This window comes from Rissa tridactyla, chromosome 4 (genome assembly GCF_028500815.1).
Source record: "Rissa tridactyla isolate bRisTri1 chromosome 4, bRisTri1.patW.cur.20221130, whole genome shotgun sequence".
NCBI classification, from domain to species: domain Eukaryota; kingdom Metazoa; phylum Chordata; class Aves; order Charadriiformes; family Laridae; genus Rissa; species Rissa tridactyla.
In genome coordinates, this window is record NC_071469.1 from 30,418,881 (window position 1) to 30,441,279 (window position 22,399).

A 22,399-nucleotide genomic window follows, 5' to 3' on the forward strand; every position below is an offset into this window, starting at 1 on the left:
CATAATCTTACTATATTCTTGAATATTATCAAAATTACCATCAGTGACATTTTACTGTGTTTTGTTTACACATCATTCAGTACATTTAGTATAGTAACCAACAGATCAACTGTTGTTGCAGAGTATACTCTTAAAACTACCTCCAAACATCATTATTAATATTAATTATATAAAACAATATAGCCAAGTACAGATGGCATGTAAAATTTCAGTTACTGATGGTTTAGAAATATTTCTGACCTACAGACAGACAACTATTGTAAGGAAAATTTCAAAACACAATATTTTTTTCTAATTTAGCAGAATTTTTAAAAAGTAACATAATTTCATTTTCATCCATCTTCAACAGAAGAACTCTAACCCATCTAACAAAAATAATTTTGCTACCACAAAAAGTTGCTAGGAAATATGACTCCGTAGCTGTTGAAGAATGCCTGCCAGCCAGAACTGCTTAGGCCAGAATCACCAGGTCACATAGGGCTTTACTTCATGTCCACTGCAGCCCCATTGCAGAAAGCAGTGCCAGGACTGATGGGGAGTTTCTGTCGTCTCCCTGTGACTCACTTCCACAACTCTCCTGTCCCTTAGCTCTTGAGCATAAGCTGTGTGCATCTTTGGTTCTTGGCTATCATAAAATTGATCAGGAAAGTTGGTTGCAAATGCTCTGGAATTCTGGGTACATACCTACTTCTCTCTATCCCTTACTCCATGCAGCTTGAAAAGACATAATCAGAGCCAAACTACAGTCAGTGGGAGGAGCTGAAGGAGCAGTTGAAGCAAGGCCCTTACACATTCAGAAGGTTTCTCATTTTGACTAGACCTCTGCCTTATGATGACTAGACCTTGAAACAACATACTTGCAAATATTGGGCCATCAACAAGCGTCCAACATGTGTGTCTTTCATCCTCTTTTCATTTTGGTCCCTTTATCCCCTTTTCAACACCTGTATCTGTCTTCCCATCCAAATTTGTGTTCAACTCCTTTATTTAAGTTTAGGCCAAGGCTATCTGGTATATCTGCACCTAACAGTGCCCAGTGGAAATGCATCCCATTCTTAGTTGCCCTTCTTATTATACCATTTTAAACATAATAAATAGTGTTATTATGTTTCACAACAAGCATATATAATAACTTTAAGGCAAAGTAATCATTTACATCGAGGCTGCAGAAGGAACCAGGTTAGTGTTTTATTTTAGTATCTGGTTATAACATTGAAATACCAAAACACTAGAAATGACAACAAATGTGAAAAGACATTATTTGGTCTTAGCAACAAATTTGTTCTGTGTGGTACTGTCTCTATAAACTTGATACGTGCTCTCTACTAAAAAACTAAGCTTTATAGAGTCGATATCTTAATGACAGTTTTTGACATGTTTGAAATATGGCAAAACCAAAAGGATATTGAGCATTATGCCATTTTCCAGGAAGGCATCCACTTGTTAAATCTAGATTAGGATTCTATTTATACATTGTTTCATTTGTAATCTTCTTTCCAATCTCATAAAGAAAAGCCTAACCCAACATCTGACCGAATGAACCTTAATTTGTTTTTTCCTCTAACCTTAAGCTGCAAGACCAGTATGAAGACCTGTTTTATAGAAAATCTTTTAAAGGGCAGGTGGGAAACAGCTTGCATACCTCTGTATGCTCTAAAGCATCAAAACTTTAAGAATGGGAAAACTAATATTATCTCACAATAGTACTAAACCTGCTTACCTGCTTATTATATGTTAACAGCTCATCTTTAGGCCAAGATTCATTTTCCGCTGCTTGAGACTCTTTCTGAACTACTGGTGTCTTTTGAGGGAAAAGGGAAAAAAAAAAAAAAAAAAATCAGTGTTAAGAAGTGAATGTACAATGATTTTTTAAAATGCTTTTCTGCTCCCTGACAGGTAAGTCAGTACAATATTTATTATATGCAATTATTCTTTCATCATCCATGCATTTCGTGAAGCACCTAGAACGTTGTATCAGTTTTATCTTAAGGCAAATATTTCCTCAACAGTTAACTGGATTTCCAAAAATAAATACAGTAATAGGCAAAGGACCTACAATGATTAACGCCAAATAATAATATTTATAGAGATTTCTTATCAAAGATCTGGTCGGTTTCTTCTACAAATTGTACTTGTAAGAAGGAATTGTAAAATGTAAGAAGAAACATACATCAGAAATTTTTATCAAGAGATCTATGATCCTTTAAAGCAAATAAGTCATTACTGCCCCTAAACATGAAGAAATCCCACAAACATATCTAAGTTTAAATATTTAAATTTTAAAAACAGTTTGAATGAAAGGCATAGAATGATGGGCACTAATATATGAATATAGATGAATGTCTTATGAGTCCATTGCCCTAATCGGCATGCTACTTAATAAAAGCAAAATTCTTCATATCCAGCAGCTGAAAAATCAATCCCCATAAGAAAAGGAATGAAAAAGAGACACAAAAGGGAGAGAAAAATAAAGGTATACTTGGGATTTATGAAGTACCAAAATGTTTTCAAGGACTATTTCATTTCCTTCCCAGTTTTATCAGTTTAAAATATGAACTACCTATCTTAACAACTCTGCAAGCAAATAGAAGCACTATTAACTTATTATATTTTAACATTCCTAGATAATGCAGAATGTTAACAGGCTTGCTTGGTGAAAACTTGGCAGGACTTGAGATTCAGTTTTTATTTCCTCATGTTCAATTGGTGCCTGTTGCATAAGCAAGAGAAGAAAACTAGTGTCAAACAAGAATGCTAAAAAAATATTATTCATACTACCTTTCAGAACAAAACAATATATATGCATAAATTAAAGTTTGGGTCTTCATTAGACAAATTAGTTTGAAAGCAACAAGTACATTCAGAGACAAATGATCTTAGGCTCATCTTTTGCAAACATTTACACACACGCTTAGCTCTTTATTATAAATAACTTCTCCATGGAACTGCTTATAGTAGAGAAGTTTAAAAGCTGACTGCAATTTCCAGTTAATCATTTTGTCCACAGGAGAAAATTATAATTGCTCCACTGGCAAGAAAGCTACTACAAAATTTGAAGTTCTTCTTAGTTCCCAGACATACTATTCTTTCGTGTCAAAGGAACGGTTCAACAAGTCCCCTTTTGGTTACAGTACCTCCATACGAAAAAAGCAGAAATAAGATGCAGCAAAAATCTCAAAACAGATGGTAGTTTTAAGGACAGTGTGCTTTCTAAGCACATGGTTAGCATACATGTACATAACTCAGCACACACGTACTTTACCCTTTGTGCCATATACTGGCTTAGGAACCGATTTTTAAAGATAACAGTAACAAACAGAAGTGCCACATCTAAACTCTATTTCATTTTTGAATACAGCTCTTTAAAACTGCTACAGAAATGGTGGATATTTCTAGGGAAAATATTTCAGAGCCACAAGTTGATGCAAGAATGCATTAAAGATATCAGCTGAACAAGTGTTAGAAACAGTCTGCCACGGCATGAAAAAAATCCTTTGCTGGCACTGCAAATGTCCATTTGCTTTTTTAATGTAAGAATCTTCCACACAGTAGAATTTTTATTGTCCACCTAGCAATCTAAAAATATTATTTTTTTTAATGCCTAGGATTTTTTGCATTTAACTTTAATACCATGCAAGAAGCCTATTCTGAGCTGTAACATTTTTTTCCTTGCATATTAGGAAATGAAAAGGGAAAAAAAAAAGGAATCTCCAGGCCAGCACAAAGTGATAGATGCATATACTACCCAAAAAATGTAAACTACAAAGAAATAAAAAGCTATGGCCTTGCAGAATATTGTACATGTTGGTGTTTTGCTTTTAACCAAAGCCTTAGTAATTTATCTACCTTTGAGAGAAAAGACAGCTTAAGCAAAAAACCAATTCATATTACTTATATTGTCATTACCATGAGAGCAAGCAACTAAAATAGAGGAATGTTGTAACAACTCAGACTAAAAATAACAGAGTCAGCATTATCTTCTCAAGCTATACCAAACCTTCCTCACCTTTGCAACACGTGCATATTTTCAAACATGGTATTTACCATGGACTATTCATTATTACAGTCCATCTTAGAAGACTGTAATTCTCTCCCCATGCAATTTATTATCCAACTCATGGAATCAGAGAGAAATTTTCACAAAGCTTTTCATTCAGCCAGACTGGATCAACGCACATCTCTAAACTATTGCATAATATGTAAATTACAATTTTACATATTAATTTTCCTGTTCTGTCAAAACCAACAGAATTATATGAGCAAATATTATCTTAATTTCATTTTAGACACCTGTACATGTTATATGATTGATTTCCTTTGTTGGGTGCGGTGTTTTCTCTTTTGTCCACTCCTCATGGGAGAATTGCAGGCACAAAGCTATTGTGTTATTTTAGTAAAATTATGTGTACTGTCTACATATGTACTATGGGCTGTGTGTTTGCATTAACAAAAACAAGGCTAAAGAGGTGTGATCTAACTTTGGGAAATAAAAGCGTTGAGAACTGTGGCAACTCTTAATTCCTGTGGGAATCTGTTCTTGACTGTTCTGCCTGTTCTTGAGGAAGCTGTTTCCTGCACTGATATTTTAACCTCGTGATGGAAACTTCTACTGCACCTTTAAAAAACAGCTTTATTAGCCATAACCTTCCTCCTGCAGGTGTAGAAAACTATTTAGGTACCTGAACACCTTGATAATTCATTAGAAACCATTTTAACATTTTTCAGTCATTTTGGTATGTTTGTGGTATCTTTTGTAGCCAAAAAGACTCACTGTGAGTCCTGACATACAGAAAATTAAGATTTTTGTTGTTGTTGTCTGGGGTTTTTTTAATAATTACCTCTATATTTATCTTACTTAAATATTTTCATATGGTATTTCTTTGATTCCTCATTTGATAGTTACATGCTATGAAAATAAATTCTTTTCCTCTCTGTTTTGACAAGAAAAGTCTCTATCACCAGTGCAGAAAAGACCCTGGTAAATGACAAGTCAAAATCAATCTAGATGTGTGAACGTACAAATATTTTAAAACATTCTTTTAACATGGTGAATTTATACAGATTATTTATACACAAACATAACTAATCACCCTGTGACCCTTTAACAAAGCCTGAAACTCTCAGAGATTACCATCTGCCAGATTAAAAGCAATTTGTTCTAATATTTTACCAGCATCTTACTGACCTAATGAGGATTAGTCTCCCGTTTTGTTAGACTTCAGGGTAAAAAGATAGTCGTTGCCCCATAAAGCCTGTAGTGTTTTTAAGACAAGCGTAAATGATCCGGGTCTAATGATCATAAGGAAGTGGAAAGCAATTGTTGATAAAATATAACAAACTGCACAACTGGATTGTTTTAATTAGTTACTTACACTGGTAAATTTGAAGAAATAAACAGATTTCAGAAGTCCATACATGTAAACCACCTACCCAGCATCTCTCTCTAGGCAGTTTCTTGCAACATTAGGAAAGTAAAACATCATTTTAAAAAAAAAAATTAAAGTAATATGAGTTTACTATTCCAGAAAAAAAAAAAAATCATGTGGTAGTGTCCACCCCTGAAGACTAAGAAGCTCAGGAAGTGGCAGCAAGTGGCATAGCGTTTGCCATGATTAACCTTATTGAGCATAGTCAATAATGTGTGTAATAGTAGACTCATAATAAAAAGCATCATGGTCTTGATTTAGCTATATTTTAATGGATGCTAAGACCATGAGAAGAACATTCCATAAGTCACCTGTAAGCAGAAAATAAGAAAACCAATAGGAAGAGCTAGGGTTTTCCCATTTAAAGAAAATTAAATTAAATAAATTGAAGTCTCTTCTTCACTTCCATGACACTTAGAATACACCTTAAAGCACCTAAAGGGAAAAAAATGAAATATTTTCAATAAGCCTCTTAAAATACTGTTTTATCAGAAAGCAATATATGATCTGTTGTATAATTTTCCTGTCAGCTGAAATATAAAGAACATATAGAGCAAATAAGTGAGATACTGTAAAGTTATGAGCAAATACTTGTTTGTATTTGTTTATAGATACAAAGCAAGTAAAGTCTATCTTTTCTTGAATTTCAACAATAATTAGTCTCCACCAAACCACTTTTGAGTGACTATTAATGCATTACAGAGAAAATCTTCTCAAGGCCTCACTATTGAGATTAGCTGACAAGAGATAGAGATGTTTTTTTTAAAACTGAAGTATATTTTATGTTGGCTTCCTGATAGTATGTTGCACTGTATAGTCCTTGTTTAATAGAAGCATTCAAATTTGATGTTATTTTCAAGAACAAAAATGTTGTTCATTTAGTTACCGTCCTCACAAGCTCATCTGAAGTACCAAAAAACTGATATGCTGAAAAAAATAACTAACTAAAGACAATGAGCTGCAGGTTCATCACCAAGAAAGCTGAACACCAAGCTGAATACCAAGAAAATGCATTTCTGAAATGAATATAAATACCCTCCTATGGATACTAAATCCAACATATAACTTAATAACTCAATGTACTTCAGGGGTAGCAACAAGCCTCAAGGCAACAAAATTACTCCAGGCATTGGAAATTATATTATTCTTATAATAAAAATTCTACTTTTTAACAGAAAGTGTGGTAGGAATCATTATTCATAACTGATTTCTCTCAAAGGAAACAGAGATAAGTACTAATGTCCCACTGAGCTGGCATTCCATTCCCCAGATAATGCTCTTTTCAATGCTGGGGGGAAAACAGTGCTCAGCCCCCACAGCAATATCATAAGCTATCCATGCTAACCAGTCTTTAATGCAAGATCAAGAATAAGTAAAGAGAACAGAATATTTTTTTGTAAGAAATGAAAAACACATTTAATTCTGAGAGCTTGTTTTCATTTTGGTAGTTCTGTTCTTTTCCTAGGTATTTCTGTTTCATTTAAAAGAATACATTTCTTACTTCATTAGAGAAGGCAAGCCTTGAAGCACAGTGTAATGTAAATAAACCATGCATAATAATAATAAAGAATTGCTAGAGTCTTCATCCTATTTATAAGGTCACTTAAGTTCAAAAGACGCCTGCTGCAAACGCCTTTGATTTAAAAAAAAAAAAAAAAATGTAATCAGCAAGGGTGTCTGTCATTCATCCTAATGTCCATATGCCCATACCTAAAAAAACATTAAACAACAAACAACTGCACCAGAAAGTCATCACCAAGTTCAAATTTTCATTTTAGTTTGAGCCTGATTGATGAAAGTTTTGGAAATAAAGAATTACACATCACAGTACTCCAGAGGTCAGATTTTCAAAGCTCAGAGCCCAGTAGCTCCCACTACAAACAACAGAAAATCAGTTCACTTCAAATTAACAACATTAAGACTTGCTAGAGGCCATACTTTAAAAATTTTACCTAGAACATAAACCATATTTATAAAAGAGTAAGAAAAAACACACAACGCCATACATGTTACTAATCACTAATAGTTATTTTGGGTAAATTGAACAAGAAGTGATTTTCCAGATCCAGGATCTTCTTTAGCCCTTTTCCTATCTGCCCTGAAGTATTTTTGTATCCAGATGGCAAATTTCAACCAAAGGCAACAGTCACACAATATTACATTCCTAAAATACAAGTCAAGCAATGACAAGGGATCACCTCAGTGCAGCCACACTGGGGAAAGTCTTCTCTGGTTTCAATCCCAATTGAAATACACCAGAAATTATTCAGAGAGCGGGAGACACTGTGAATGCCTCAACCACACAATCAGTTCTCAGAAGAACAGAACAGAAGAAAATCAAATCAGAGGACATAAACCTATTGGAAACGCAGCTTCTGACTATTGCTGCTCATGGATTTACACACAGAAATTAACTGAGTTCAGGATTATGTTTTCTCCTAACTTTTGTATTTAATCCAAAAACAGTCAATCTCACATTAAGAGAGCATAAGGTACTACACTTATTCTATGAGAGATCTCTATGGTTACAAAAGGTAGCATTTTGATAGTTGTGGGACACAATGTTCTTTATCATCTCCTAAAGCACTCGTTCGTATGCTTTTCATCAGTCTTCCACACTTGCTTGCAGAGGCAGTTGCTGCTGAAACTCCATGGTTCTGTTCGTTCCACAGCAACCCTAACAAGTGCTAGCATAAATACCAAGTGTGATAGCCATTTTTGTGACATGAGTTTCAGCCCTCTTGGAACTAGAACAAAACTATCAGTCTGGCTAAGAAAGGACAAAGAGACATCTGATAGTAAATTACTACTTTAGTTAACACATGAATCAACAACCCTTTGGTGAAAACCTAGGAAAATTTTCTATAGCAGGTACCCGATGCCTAGTATTACTGATATCTCCTGCTATAGTTAATTGAAGGGACCCTCTTACAGCTGCTTACACAATCTACCTAACTGTGACAATAAAGAATTTGTCTTATTGAGAGGTCACAACTTAAACAATAACTAAAAGAAGCAATATTTTCAACAATACCCCAAATGCATTTAATGCGCTTTTTCATCTGTCAGACTAGAATATGTCATCTTCAAAAAGGGAGAGTAAAGAAAAAGTGGTATTAAACTATAAGCAGTATAATAAAAATAACACCCCAAAAGAGCTTATGTTTTAATATATTTTCATATCAGTTCATTTTCATTTTTAAGGGACACCAAAAAACTGGCAGAAGAAACAGTGAAGAATATTCTATGATACATCAGTGTCTTTATGCATTTGTTTTGTCTGGCTTCTGTGTTGTAACACATTGTAGGAGCTGGAAAAAAAATATACAGCTCTTATAAAAGTAATATTTACCCAAGAGAAAAATATTGCTCTTGTTCTGGTTCACCTACTTCCATTTTTATGCTGTAGTTCTGGCCAAGAACACTCTCCAGGAGTTCTTTGATCATCTCGTCTGAGGGAGATGGAGAAGTAGACTGCAGGGAAGCAATTATTTCATCAATAGACCTTGCAACCACTTTCACAGGCAATGCTGGTGTGGAAGTAGGCTCTTCAGGTTTTCTCTGCTGGAAGTTCTTCTCGTATATTTTTGAAGTGTCTGGTCTAGTCACATCCCTTACCTCTTCCAACTGTTCTCGAGCAGACCTCACACTTGGCTGCTTACTTCCTTTTCTCAGCACTCTTCCCAATTCAACATCTAAATCTTGTTGCTTTGCTTTTGAAATCACTCTGCTTCTCTTCTTACAGCTTTCCCTGGTTATTTTTCCCTTTCTTGAAACATTTTTGCTTGTATAAGAATCTGTAGAGCTAAATTCATCACTGCCTTTAATCACAGTATCTATTTCTTCAGTTTTCTCTCTTTTAAAATTCTGGGGATCCATTTGTAGCATACGTACTCTATCCTTTACTTTACTAACAGCTTTTGTCTTTTCTAATGAGATAGGGGAGCTATTAACATGAAAATTAGACAGGCAGTAACTTGGCTTTTGAGGTGGTGCTGGGTGCTTGACCATTACAATTTTTTTAGTGGTACCTGCAAATGATGCTATTACTGGCAGTTTTACAACTGTACTTTCATGACTACAAATGGCATTTTCTCTGTTAACTTTTTCAGACCAACTTTGCTGATTTTTGTCAGCACTGACTTCTTCCACAGATTTATTTCTTTGAGTCATTACCCTGAGATCAGGAGTTTGTTTTTTCATGTCTCTTACTTCAGAAGATATCCTTACTTTCTGTGAACACCAGAACACCCAATGAATTAATTAGGAATATTTTTATTTATATTCATGACAGGCTTATGTGGACTCTTTGACCTCTGGAGAGGATAATGTTCTAAACTGATGTGATTGATCTGGTGTTAAATCTTCCAATAAGGGCTAAATGCTCACGTTTCTAGGAGCAGTAACTATTCCTTGTTTGATCTTCAGACCATCCCACTGAGATTCCCTGCATATAGTCTCATGTTCCTTAATCATATTCAGCTCTTCCACACAACTCAGTCCGAAGTGCTCATGTTTTCTAGCAGTTTTCTCCTACTGTATCAAGCCTGTAAATTCAAACAGAAATGAGGTTTTATATTTTATATACCAACACAGAACCCAATCTTGCAAAGACTACTTCATTTTGCTAAGGGCCCCATTGATTTTAACAAGATTGTTCTAAACATATATAATTAAGCAGCAGCAATGGCTATTAGCGTTTTATCTGAGGAAACAACCAAACCATTTGTATCTTTGCGAGCATAAATTGGGAGTCGGCCAGAAACTCCTAAGAGAGAAAAAAAAACCTGAGAAAGGATTTCTCCGAAGGCTTTCGCGAATTAGCCACAACAAGCTTTCCACCTACAAAAAAACAGCGACCCCCTCCAAGCCCCACGTCTCTCTCTCTCGAGCAGGCAAAGGGCCTCCCTCCCCTCAGCCAAGTACCTCACAGCCTGACAACCCACAGCCGGAGAGGCCCGCCACGGGGCAGCCTCCCCGCCACGGGGCAGCCTCCCCGCCACGGGGCAGCCTCCCCGCCACGCACCGACACGGGCCCCGCGCAGGAGGGCTGCTAGTCTCCCCCGGCACGGCATTGGCGGCCCCGGGGGACGACGAGGAACCGGAGCCGGGCCCGCAGCCCCAGGAGGAGCCACCGCCGCCGCTCCCTCAGGAGCCGGCTGGGAGGGAGAGGACGCGCGCCGTAACCAAGCAACGAGGCTCCCGCCGGGGGAGAGAGAGCGGCCGCCGCCGCTCGCCAGCGCCCCCTGCCGGCGGGGAGGGCTGGGCCTGGCAGCGCCCCCGATCTCCCCGCTCGCCGTGGGAGGCGGGACGCGGAGTCTTCCGCGGATGGGGCTTTGGTGGGATTTTACTCCCTTGAGTGAGCTTATATGGAAAGGTCTGCAAGTTTCGGCATCATCCAGAGGCGTCGTTAGAAAGGTTCAAGCCAAACCACGGGTTTCTGCAGGCCACAGTGCAGACGGGGTCATTTGTACCATTGCATCCTCGTTTCTCTGCTGTGGAGGGCAACCCTTGGTCCGCTCTCAGGCACCGGCTCCTTAAAATTCTGCCCTGAAAACAAAACGTACAAATGGCATCACTGGGGATGTGTGTGCCATGGAGTGTGGCCGCTTCCCAAATGCAATGACAGACGCATTTTTCCTGTCAAAGTAATTTTCGCAATTGCCAAAGGGTCAGCTTGGAGATGAAAGCCCAACTCAGCTGCGTTTGACTCATTTATCATCATCAATAAAGCTTCTGTCATCGGGATTTAATTTATAGTAATAGGGATTGCCCGCAACAGGATAGACTCCATCTCAGACTCCATAAACCAACAAGTTTTGCAGTATTAACATGGGCAAAAACTCCAAAACCAGTTCTCTGGGAGGAAACCTGGCTCCATGTCGTACAGTTTTACTAGACTGTCCGTCAAAGAACAGAGGTATCAAATATACTTGACAGCTGTCTGGTGAAAGTTAAATTTTAACAGTAGTTCTTTCCACACATGAAGTATGATGTAAAAGTGGACCAGGAGAATTTATGACCATTTCAGTGTCCAGCAAATGTAGGGATGATAAAATGTGCCAAAAACCATCAAACCTTATGAAAGAAATTAAAAAAAAAAAAGAAAAAGAACATATAAATAAAACAAAAATGTGAAAATTCAAAGTGAATCTATCAAGATGCTTATAACTATGGCACAAACCTACAAGGTCACACTGGCCGGGTTCCCAAGAAGGCTGGTTGTGCGGCTAAATAGGCGAAATGAAGCAGCTTATAGCAGTGAGGGGAAAAAAAAGTTTCCTCCATATAATCTGAACTCAAAGCCAGTGCTTTTGATTTTTCATGAATCTCTGGGCTGCAACAGTTCTTCAAAATTATGTTTGTAACACACTTATGTCTCTTATGGTGGGTAAAAATAAAGTCTTTTTTTCTTTAGTTTGGGTCTCCAAACACCCACGTGATAACAAGGAACTGTAGGGTCTAACTGCGTATATTGGATTCAAATATGTCACTCAACTGATTGAAAGACTCCACTGATCTAACAGGCAAATGTCGTCTATTATCCCTTCCTTTCTTTGTAGCTTTCAGCTACAGCTTTGTAGCTTTTTTTTCCCCCTACTTAATTGTATTTATTCCTGGAGTTCAAGGGGGTAGTCAGTGTACATCTTGAAAACAATGCTTCTTACACTGGGATAGAAGGCCCACTTTTAGCTTGCTAATGCCACTAAAAACTTGTTGAAGATTAAAAACTCATTTGCCAATCACATTGCACCCCAATTAGTATCAGGTTTTCTTCTGATAGCAAGATAACTGACTAAAGCCCTGTAATACACCCTAGGAAGCCTATCTATTTGGTGTCTAATTTGCTTCTCCCTCTCCCTAGCAGGAATCCCACAGTAGTTGGAGGAGCAGAAGGTGGAATATGAAATAGTTTATCCGCCTTGAAGGATTCCTGTTAGCTGCCCAGGCCATTAGAGCAGTTCAGAACAGGAATGAAGTTTTTGATTGCCTCATTGAAAATGAATCCTATTAGCAGTTTAATGCAGTTGTAAGCCTAGAGAACAGATACATTTCAAACTAGTTAAACAGTAAGTAAAGCCTCAACAATTTCATTTACCCAGAACAGTTCCTCTCTGCAGGAGTCACAGTGGGATGTGGAAGAAAAGACCCTGCATGTGAAGAGGTATTTGCATCAGGAAGTTCCAGTAAGAAGCCGCTGAATGGCAAGAAGTATTTGCATCAAAAAAATCTTAGGAAGAAGGAAAAATCCTTAGACATGGGCTTCCTCTTTAGGTTAGTAGTTGTGGTAAAATGGAAAATGCTGTGTTACCGTACGGTATCTGTTGTCTGCCAGGTCTGCTTGCAGCAAACCAGGGCCTGGCTCCTGGGGAATGTAGTTCTGTTACAAGAAAGATTCCAGCCTTGGTTCATAAATGTTTCCTGGTTTACAGCATTTAGACTCTAGGTCCTGTAAGCAAAGGGAGTAAGCACCCAAGGGGAGATGATGTCAAGTTAAATCCCAAATGCTATATTTTTCCTCTACTAATCCCCACACATTCCAAGAGTAAGTGTTGCCAATATATCCTCTAGATCCTCAGCTTGAGCTACAGAGATGACAGCTGCCGAGATTCTTGTCTCTGATACACAGGAAAACAGGGAAAGCTTTTTTCCTTTTACCCAGGTATTATTAGCACATGCCCCTCTCTATATGATCACACTGATGCTTAAAGCCTGAAGGTGTTTTTTTATTGAGTTAAACAGGTTAAGCCCTATCTCTGTAGCTTGCATAGCGCAAAATTTAATCAGCAGATGAATCCTTATACTTAGCAAATGGATCTAGATTTGGAAAACCTTGTGCAAGTGCAGTGCCTGGGTACACATTATTATTATTCTTAATTAGGCCTCACCAGATCACTAAGCTTTCTAATATCGCATAAATTGTATCATCTAAGTTATTAGTCTATTAATGCTACAAGGAAGGGGTTTTTTTCTCTTTAGAAAGAGAAGTGGTCATTAAAAAATTGTTCAGTTGGTTGGAGAAAGTTGAAAATGGAATTTCTTTTCTCCTAAATTGGCTGAGTCCACACCATGTAGGAAGTCCCACTCCTGGTGCACATCATTGCCATAATCCAAGTTCATGCTGGAATGAGACTGAGGTGCACATGGTGCCCCACAGGCTTTGGGACGAAACCAGAGCACAGTCCAGAGAAGTTAACGGTGCTCTCCAGTAGTCGCTGTCATCTGGGCAATCAGGAACCAGGACAGTATGGTGCATATGAAATGTGTACAGCCTGGTATGGGCTGTCTAGCAAATGCCAGAAAGAGTCCTCGGAAAGCTGAATTGCAATTACTTCAAAGAAAAAAAGGAAAGTAAGAGCATTTTAGTAGTAGTAGAGCAGCAGGAAGAGCAACTACTTTGCTAGTTCTTCTGTGGCTTACATCAAGGTTGTCACTAGATGCTAAGCCTCACCTTGGTATCTATTTCCAGCAGGCTGTGAAACTCTTGTCACATGAAATAGGCCAAAGCCCTGCCAGCCCAGCCGGACGATGCTGCTCTCTCCTTTTTGGTGTGCTGCAGCCAAAGCACCAGTCTAGTCTACCCCAAAAATGGCAGACACTTGCTCAAAGCTATTCACCAATGCAATAGTTCTAGCAAGGATAACAGCATATTTGCAAATACAGTTTCACCCCGATGCCCAAGTAGCGTTATCCCATTTTAGAGACAAGGAGCTAGAACAAAGAGAGTCTGAATGGCTTTACTAAGTCTCCCAGTAGAACCAGTGGCAGATTCATAACTGAGTCACTGCTTGTGACTGCTAGTAAATAGAAAATCAGAGGTATGTATCCTCAGGCTACTGTTTTGCTTTTTGCATCAACATCTTTGTTTTAATGTTTCTGCCATGTATATTTATAAAATGGCCATAAACACTCAGAGCAAATCAATTAATTATAAGCTAAAACACTGACCTGTGAAGTACAGCCACTGGGAATGCAGCACACAAACTTTTCTGACAGTTATGCTGTGGGGACGGTAATCTGTAGCAGAACAGTGGAGTAAACAGGTTGGGGGGAAATAATCTCTTAAATCAGAGACTGTCAATACTGAAAAGCTTTTTGGTTAGTTGCAAGGGTTTGATCCAACTGAGCTGAAGGAAAAACTTTTTTTTTTTCAGTGATCAATCCATATTGAATCCCTTGTGCAGGAAGCAGCCATAGAAAGGTTTTGTGGAATTAGTATTATAAATCACACATTCAATCCCTTTGTGAGTGTTGAAAGCATTGTCATTCTTCTAATCGCTATATCCTATCTTTGATCCATAACAAATATGCACACCCAGCTCTGCTAATCTCCATTATGATTGTGAGATACCTGTATTTGCCAGTACTATACCAGTAGAAATAGTTAAAATTTTTCTTCCTTCTATGATTCTGGGCTTTGTTGTTTGTTTTTTTCTTTCCTGATTGAAACACATTATTTAAATAATGGCATTTCCTGTATAGTTCAAAATAAAAATAAATAAAAAGTTGGAAAGGCGGTGGAGCCCTTTTATTTAAAACATATTTATAATGAGAAAATAAGTTGGTTGTTTTGAGTGATCATGAATCACAGATTTTATTTTCAGTATGACATGACTATAATGTTTCCAGATATGTGCCATTTTACTACATAATCCAAGAGAAATAACATGGGTTGCTTCTAGAAGCCCATCACACATAGCCTTTATTATAGGCACAAGGTCAGAGACACTCTTGGCTTTGAAGAAGGCTGTAAGCAATAAACGGAGAAATTACAGCTAAACACCTGCCAAAGTCTTTGCTGGGCTCAGCCCTTTACTTGCTTTAGTTTTAAAATTTGATCATATTATCTCTGCTCTCCGTTGTCTTTCAGTTAATACAGCAGATTTTCCAGTCCAACTCTTCTGTTCTCTTAGGACAACAGCTTGACTGTGGATATATGGATGTAGATATATATGTGTGTGTTTGTAGATCTCATAGGTTTCACGCTGAAGATTCAGTGTTGGGGGACATAGAAATCCCATTTAATCACAAGAAAAATCTTCACATCTGATCAGTTTCTTCAGCAAAAGGAAATGCCCTGCAAAGGGTGAGGAGCGGTGTCTGCAGAGACTGAAGTTCCAGCTACCTCTAAGGACAATGTTAAAAAAGATTTAAAGGATTTCTGGCACAGCATGGACGGTGATCCTTGATACTGATCCTGAAGAGGGGAAAAGGATTGTTTGTTCAGCGAGTAATAGGAAAGCCACCCGATCCTGCTATGAAATTGTCAGGATGGAAGAGAGAATCTCTCTCTTTCGGAGGAACCGAAGGAAAGGTCGGGTGTTGGATTCCTTCCCAATCGTCCCACCTTGAGTCACTACCTAAAAAGAAGTAAACCTGAAACCACATGCACTGCAGAAATATTTTGGCAGCTGCTTTGTTGGTTGGGGAGGGGTGGAGGAAGAATGAATTAAATCTGATTCTTCCTTGTCTCACCAGTAGTTACACAGAGAACTGAGCAAACGTGGCAACAGAAGGGAAGGCACATGGTGAGCTAAGTGACCTTCCTGATGTCATTCCCTTAAATCTGCTCAGCAGGGAGATTCACCCTTGAAACGCTTGAAGCAGCAGCAGAAGCTTAGGCCAGCTGCTGGGAGGACCAACCACTCTCCAAAATATGGAACAGCTGCTGCCCCTGAGGAGTCCTAAAATGTTACCAAATCCAGACCTTCCTCTACTTTCCCATAGATGCTAGTTGACTATCCTATTTTATGGGTCTTGCTTCTGATTTTAGGGTGTTACCAGTTGATACTCACGTTATCACATTTCAATGTAAAACTATGGGACATGTTACATAGGGCCTTCGGGCATCCTTTTCCAGGGCAAATATCATTTTTGCTACACAGAGGTTAGTGTACGTCCCCTGATGGAGCAAATGGCCAAAGTGTTTCTTTATATGTGTGACCATGCTGCCATACATCCCACAATAGCTGGGTGTCCATGTTAATACAGCTCAAGAAAATGTGCAGTTAATTCAGCCTGAATTAATTTATGCTCTAGGAACTGCAAGCTGAGTAAAGCTGTGGAACTGCTCCCTGGGGAGGAGTTTAAATAAGCCAGCCTTGATTTTGTACATTTGATTCTTCAGAGCTGAAGCCAGCCAAGAAAGCCATTTATGATGGATACTGCTCTCTCTCAATGCTTTTCTGTAAAACTGCTGTGGAGACAGAGGCAGGGAAATGATTAATTCTTTGCGAGTAAAGGAGAATGGAGCATACAATTTGAAAATATGGTGCTATGCAGTGAAAGAAGGTTAGCATTCCTCCTCTCTCCATTGCTTAAAATCCAAGTTACCAAACCAAGTCCACCTTCTGCATAGGAAGGTCAGTTTGCAGAAGAACTGGAGTATTGTATTGGCATGAATATTACAAGCAGTTGGTCAGCTTTGCATCTCTTGTCCAATACAGCGATATTTGGTTTACATCAGTAAAACAGATGTTCTCACAGAGAACTCACTGCAGGTTTTGGAGAAGAAAGACTCATGGAGAGTGGAAATAGCTTTTGTTCAACCAGCAGATATTGTTGGGAAAAAAAAATAAATGGCAGACTTTGGACTATGAAGTCACTTGGGCAACCTTAACAAAGAAATAATTCTAGGATTCATGCACAAGTGTCCTTCCTACCACACTCTGTTTCTTATACTGGTTTATATAGATTAACTGCACTCGCTGTCTCAGTTTGCTTTCTTGCTTCCTTGTACGTGCATTGCAAGAAATCTGTATGTGTCCTGAAATACCATTTTTGCAATTTGGGTGAGATTCTACAAAGTGGGTGCCATTGGTGTATACGTGTTTCTCTGTGCATAATCGAATTCCCATCTCCTCTGACAGTGTTTCTTCCATGCCATATTACCGCAGTTCCTTTAAAACAAAACAAGGCACACAAGACTTTCAAAGAGACATTGAGTAATTGCATAAGAGTTGGCACACTGATTGAAATAAACAACAGAAGCATTTCTATTTACATTTCAGTAGATCATAACATAAATAAAAAACCCAATAACTGAAATACCTACATGGTTGCTCTTGAGTCAAATGAGAAATATCAAGTGCATTTATTTTTACATAAAATAAGTAAAACACACTTGGCCAATCATGCACCGCAGTGTGAGCATCCTGCCAACTGGAGTTCTGCAAACAGCATACATACATCTACTAGCAAAAATAAAGTGATTATATGCAATGGATTGTGATTTACCTAGTTAAGAACTATTTTGTTACAGTAAAGAAAAAGCAAACAAGAAAGTAGAGGCTTCTCTACTCTCATCTCTTCAACCAATGGATATTAATTTATTTGTAATTTTTCGTTTTGTTATTTGTGCTTCTTTTTCCTTTAACTTATCTGATACGTGAGTATTTGGGGGGTGAGAGGTATTATTTTTTATATTGGGAGTGTCACTCAAGTCACTACATGCTGAATGATGCTTAGAAAAATGAAACACAATGAACTGCAATGAAATTTAAGAAAAAAAATTAAAATAAAATAAAATAAAATAAAATAAAATAAAATAAAATAAAATAAAATAAAATAAAATAAAATAAAATAAAATAAAATCCGGCAGGTCTGGGCCTCTGGAGGGGGCGACACGCCGCTGCGCTCCCGCCGGCAGCAGGGCGGTACCTGCCCGGGGTCCCGGCCTCTCCGGAGCTCACTGCGCCCGGCGGGGGCGGCTGAAAGGGCGGAAAACCCGCGGCCGAGAAGCGGGCAGCGGGAAGGCAGGGCCCGGCTGGCGAGGGGTGCGTCCCCCCGGCCCTCCTTGCCGGGGACGGGGCGGCGGGAGGGCACGTCTACTCCTCCCGGGAGGATCGAGACCACGGGTGCCGGGGAGGAGGAGGTGCAGTGACAAAATGGGGTGCCCCCCTCCTACCTCGGGTTGGTCGGGGGAAGGGGGTGACTCGGCTGTGATGGTCGTAGGTAAGAAAAGCTCACGCAGAAAAGGCTCCGAAGCAAGTGTTGACCCCACGCAGGGCCCTCACCTGCCCAGGCGCCGCTCCTGAGGGAGAGGAAGGTAAACGCCACCTTATCCCATCGCACCGGCTGGTGAACTCCGGGGGCGCGGGAGCCACCGCTCCCCTGGGTGGTGCTCCGGGCAGCGGGGGGGTATCCCCGCCGGCCCTTCTCATTGAGGGCTCAGCGGCAGGAGCACAGAGCCAGGGCGGCTCTGCCCTGGGGGGCCGAGGGGTGAGAAACAAGCTCCCCGACTCCGCCGCCGTCTCTATGGGCTCCCTCCGGAGCGAGGGGCGCTCCCGGCCGTCACCGACACCTGCCCGCGGAGCGCCCCGGGACGGCCCGCCCTCCCACCCCGTCCAAAGGACCCTGCCCTGGGCAGCGGCACGTTCCCACCCGATTACTGTTTGCCCGCTTGGATGAGGGAGGATTCCGGGTTGGAAACAGATGGGAAGAGGGATTTCCCACCGTCGGGGGGGGTGGATGAGTAAGGACAGGGGGAGGGTGGGAGAGACTGAGGGGTCCCACGCCGTATGAGGCGACCCGCTGCGCAGCTTCCCTCCTCGTGTTGGGCCCGCCTGGAAAGCCGGGCACCAACAACCCTCTGCAGGAGACAGATGAGGGGAAAAGAGAAGGCGGATGTACAGCGAGGAGCAGGGAAGGCATCATGATGCCGACACAGCCTCACAGCTCCTTCCCGATCTGCCCCGCACAAGCACTGCCGAGAGATTCCCTGCCAGGACACGACGGCGTTTGGGTAAAATCAAATAAGACCCTGTAAATTAAACCGGCAGGCGCTGCCCCTGCCAGTGGAGAAGTAGCTCTCACACTGCAGCGAACTAAAATAGCGCTCCGAACTTAAAATTAAAGCCCCCACCGATTCCTACGGCCGCCCGCCCTACGCGTGGGACAGTACCTGCGGGCGGCGCTCCCGAGCAGCGCTGGGCGAGCGGCGCCGACGGGCTCTCGGCCCCCGTCCCGGGGCCGCTCCCCGCCTGACAGCCCGGACCCCGCAGAGATGTGCTTCCTAAAAAGCGGCCGCTTGCCGAGTGGCCTTTGCGGGGCACAGCTCTCACTGCCAACGCTGGTGACACGGTCTCCCGTGGGCGTCCTCCCCCCGCTCCACACACCCGCAAACCACACACACGTACTTTCCTCTTTTAGGTCAGTTATTATGTTTTCCTCCTTGGCAGCGCGCACCGGTGGAGCCTGGCACCTTGTTGCCGTTTAGATGGGGAAAATACAGCTCACTTCAGCCTGCGCTTTTCTCCACAAAAAAAAGAAAAGCTGCACAAACAGCTCTCCTGAAAAAAAAAAATTAAAAAAATAAGCCAGTGTACAGCTTGATCAGAAACTGGTGCTACTCTAACGAGAGCTAGGGAAAGGCTCTGCCTAAATCGGGCCAGGGCTACCGTCCTGAAGTCTAGAAAACACAAAAGCAGCTAAGCGCGTCTGGAGAGCTCCTGGCTGCTATCATGTGTCCTCCATCCTAAAACAGTCCTTCACTTCCAGCTGCAAAGGGTACGGACAAATCGCGCTGGACTCTCGGAGCATCTCACCTAGGGTTTCGCAGAGGCTGAAGTGCGGGGCAAGGGCAACTACCGAAACACCCTCTTTTTCCTGTAACCGTGGGCAGAGCCATCAGGACCCTCTTCTTCACACAAGGAAGGCTTTTCTCCACCAGGGCTGCAACACAGCAACCCCGGCTGAAGGGAAGTTCCACCAGCGGCTGACTCTGCCTTGGGCTTGCAGATTTGTACACCAAGCCGAAAGGTTCTCTAAAATCACAGCCCATCTGTGCTCTCACCTCTGGCAGCAGCCTTAGAAAGAGGGAGCCGAGCCCGACGCGCAGCCCGACAACAGGAGGCGCTGCGACTTTGCACAACCCCCGACCTGCCCTCCCCTCCCCGCCCGGAACGGCCCGCCACGGCCCGCCCGGCCGGCGAGCATCCCCGCCGGGGGCGTCTCGAGGGGCCGGGCCGGCGGGGAGAGCGGCTCTTGCCGACCGCCACGTCTGCTCCGCCCGGCGAAACGCCTCCCGCCGTTTTGTAGCAGCATCCGAGGAGCGTGGCCGGCTTCCTGCCTTGCTCTTTTTTTTTTTTTCTTTTTTTTTCCAGGTTACGGAGTGAGCCCTGCGTGGGCTGCCCGGTGTCCCGGCGGGTGTTGATCCCGCGAGGCTGGGCTCTGGGAAGCGGGGCAGCAACCGCCCCGAGGTCACCCGGCGGCGGGGGGGGGAGTGTGACACCAGCTGGGTCGCTGGGACCGCTGCATCCCACAGCCTCGCCGCATGCAGGCTGGGAGGGGTGCAGCGGTCCCAGCGACCCTCAGGTACTAAAATGAACAAACCACCACCGAAGGGTCTCTGATTTCACACATATAGACCTCTTCCATTAGTGGAAGAGGGAGGGTGCATACACGAAGACCGCAATTTTAATATCTCTTCGATTTTCCAATGGGTTTTGTTCCAATTTCCACGGGTGCAGTTTGACCATTTGAGAAAGCAGGGTTTAAATCCAGTGCTTTTATCTATTTTATTTCCTTCAAGACACATTTTCATCCCTTGTTCTCGTCTGCTGATTCCAGAGTTTTGTTTGTTTCGAGGATTTGACTTAATTCTGTTGCCAGATTTAAAGAAAGAAGGACGAGGATGGAAAGAACAAAGAAAGGGATAACAGAAAACGCATTTAGAGGACAAGTTAGAACGTATTTGTCGAGGTGGAGATATGCTATATCTCGTCATTTGAATGATGGGTCTCCGTATAAGAAACTTTAAAATCGTGTTTGTGGGGGTGACGTTTTCGCAGATCACTCGAGGACAAATCACTGTGGAAGCAACTGTGATCCTGCTGAACGTTACACGTGCCAACCAAAAATTCAGACCCAGATATGTATTGTACTTTGTGTGGTATGATACGCAAGCCTTTTTCAAATTCCCAAGAAACTTTATTTCCCCTTCAAATTCCCATTGCCCAGGAAGTTATTTGGGTTTGGGGAGTTTTGTTTGTTTGTTTGGTGGGTGGGGTTTTTTGGTTTTGTCCTTTTTTTTTTTTTTACTATCAGGTGATAAAAGTTCTGGTAGCTGGGTAGGAATAAATTCATAAAGGATATAGCAGAGAAACCCAAGAAAAGTCTGTGGTCTTGACATAAGCTCGAGGAGCTGGACAGGGCAGGCGCAGAAACAGAAAATGTTCGATCCGTCTGCAAAGCCTGAATATTCTCTTCATAATAATAAAGAATGTTGTCCAATGTCAATTTGTTTTATCGGTGTTGCCTCTTTTTACCTTTTACCAGTCTGTGTAGATTCCTCCTCCTTTCTTTGAGAGAAATCACGTTAATGAGCAAGAAGTTGGTAAAGAGATACCCGCTACTTATTGTTGCTACTCCTGGGTGCCTTGGCACCAGAGAAGGCTTCCGAAGGAGCCTTCTGGGCTGGAGGCTTTCCACAGTAAAGATATAAAATGGTTTCAGTGACTCACCTGATGTTTGCCAAGTGGAGGTTAATATCGGTAGATCCGCATTCAAGCCTCTGTCCGCATTTATTGGGTGCCTGTTGTGTTATGTCTCAGCGCGGTGACTCACATGGTTTCTAAACGTAAGGCACCAGAGAAAAAATATCACCGCCACCATCTACATAGGACGGCAGCCCCGTTTGAAGGGCCCATGGAGGAGGCGGGGGGAAAGGGGTCGGAGGGCTTTGGGGAGCGGGGAGCCGAGCCCTCCTGCTCGCAGCCCGGAGCGCCGAGCCCGGTCCCCCGCCCCGAGGGCGCTGGGAGCGGGGGGCGTCGGGCAGGGGAGGGGGGCGCCGCCGAGGTACCTGCGCGGTAACCGGCTTTGAAGTGAGGGGCGGGAGCGGGGGGGAAGCCTGTGGACTGCAGGACTCGGGACTTTGGAGCACGTCCTGGCCATCAAGTTAAAGGAGCATCTACTGGACTTCAGTAAATATTGCCCCTAATCTCAGGGGTTTAAGGCTGGATGGCCTTTTGCAT

At 41.7% G+C, this 22,399-nt stretch overlaps 1 protein-coding gene and 1 long non-coding RNA gene across 3 annotated transcripts; both read right to left on the bottom strand.

The window, feature by feature from the left end:
- Positions 1–8,595: 8,595 nt before the first annotated feature.
- Positions 8,596–10,309, bottom strand: LOC128908934 (uncharacterized). The gene is made up of 2 exons (XM_054199950.1): positions 8,817–10,309; positions 8,596–8,737 (listed from the first exon to the last, which is right to left on the bottom strand). The coding sequence occupies exons 1-2, from the start codon at positions 9,627–9,629 to the stop codon at positions 8,690–8,692; spliced, it is 861 nt and encodes a 286-aa protein (XP_054055925.1). The 5' UTR covers positions 9,630–10,309; the 3' UTR covers positions 8,596–8,689.
- A 388-nt stretch (positions 10,310–10,697) lies between these two features.
- LOC128908942 (uncharacterized) lies at positions 10,698–22,332 on the bottom strand. Of its 2 annotated transcripts, XR_008466163.1 has the most exons (4): positions 22,228–22,332; positions 21,890–21,999; positions 19,330–19,717; positions 10,698–10,976 (listed from the first exon to the last, which is right to left on the bottom strand). It is a non-coding gene; the product is annotated as an uncharacterized LOC128908942 (long non-coding RNA). The 2 variants fall into 2 exon arrangements; XR_008466162.1 differs by lacking the exons at positions 21,890–21,999; positions 22,228–22,332 and adding an exon at positions 19,973–20,191.
- Positions 22,333–22,399: the final 67 nt, after the last annotated feature.

Bases quoted from the DNA above. Each gene is read 5' to 3' on its own strand.
- LOC128908934 (XM_054199950.1), bottom strand. From the start codon at position 9,629: ATGAAAAAACAAACTCCTGATCTCAGGGTAATGACTCAAAGAAATAAA. The intron at 8,738-8,816 runs GTAGGTGAACCA...TTTTTTTTCCAG, and splicing joins ACTACAGCATAAAAATGGAA to CTCCTACAATGTGTTACAAC.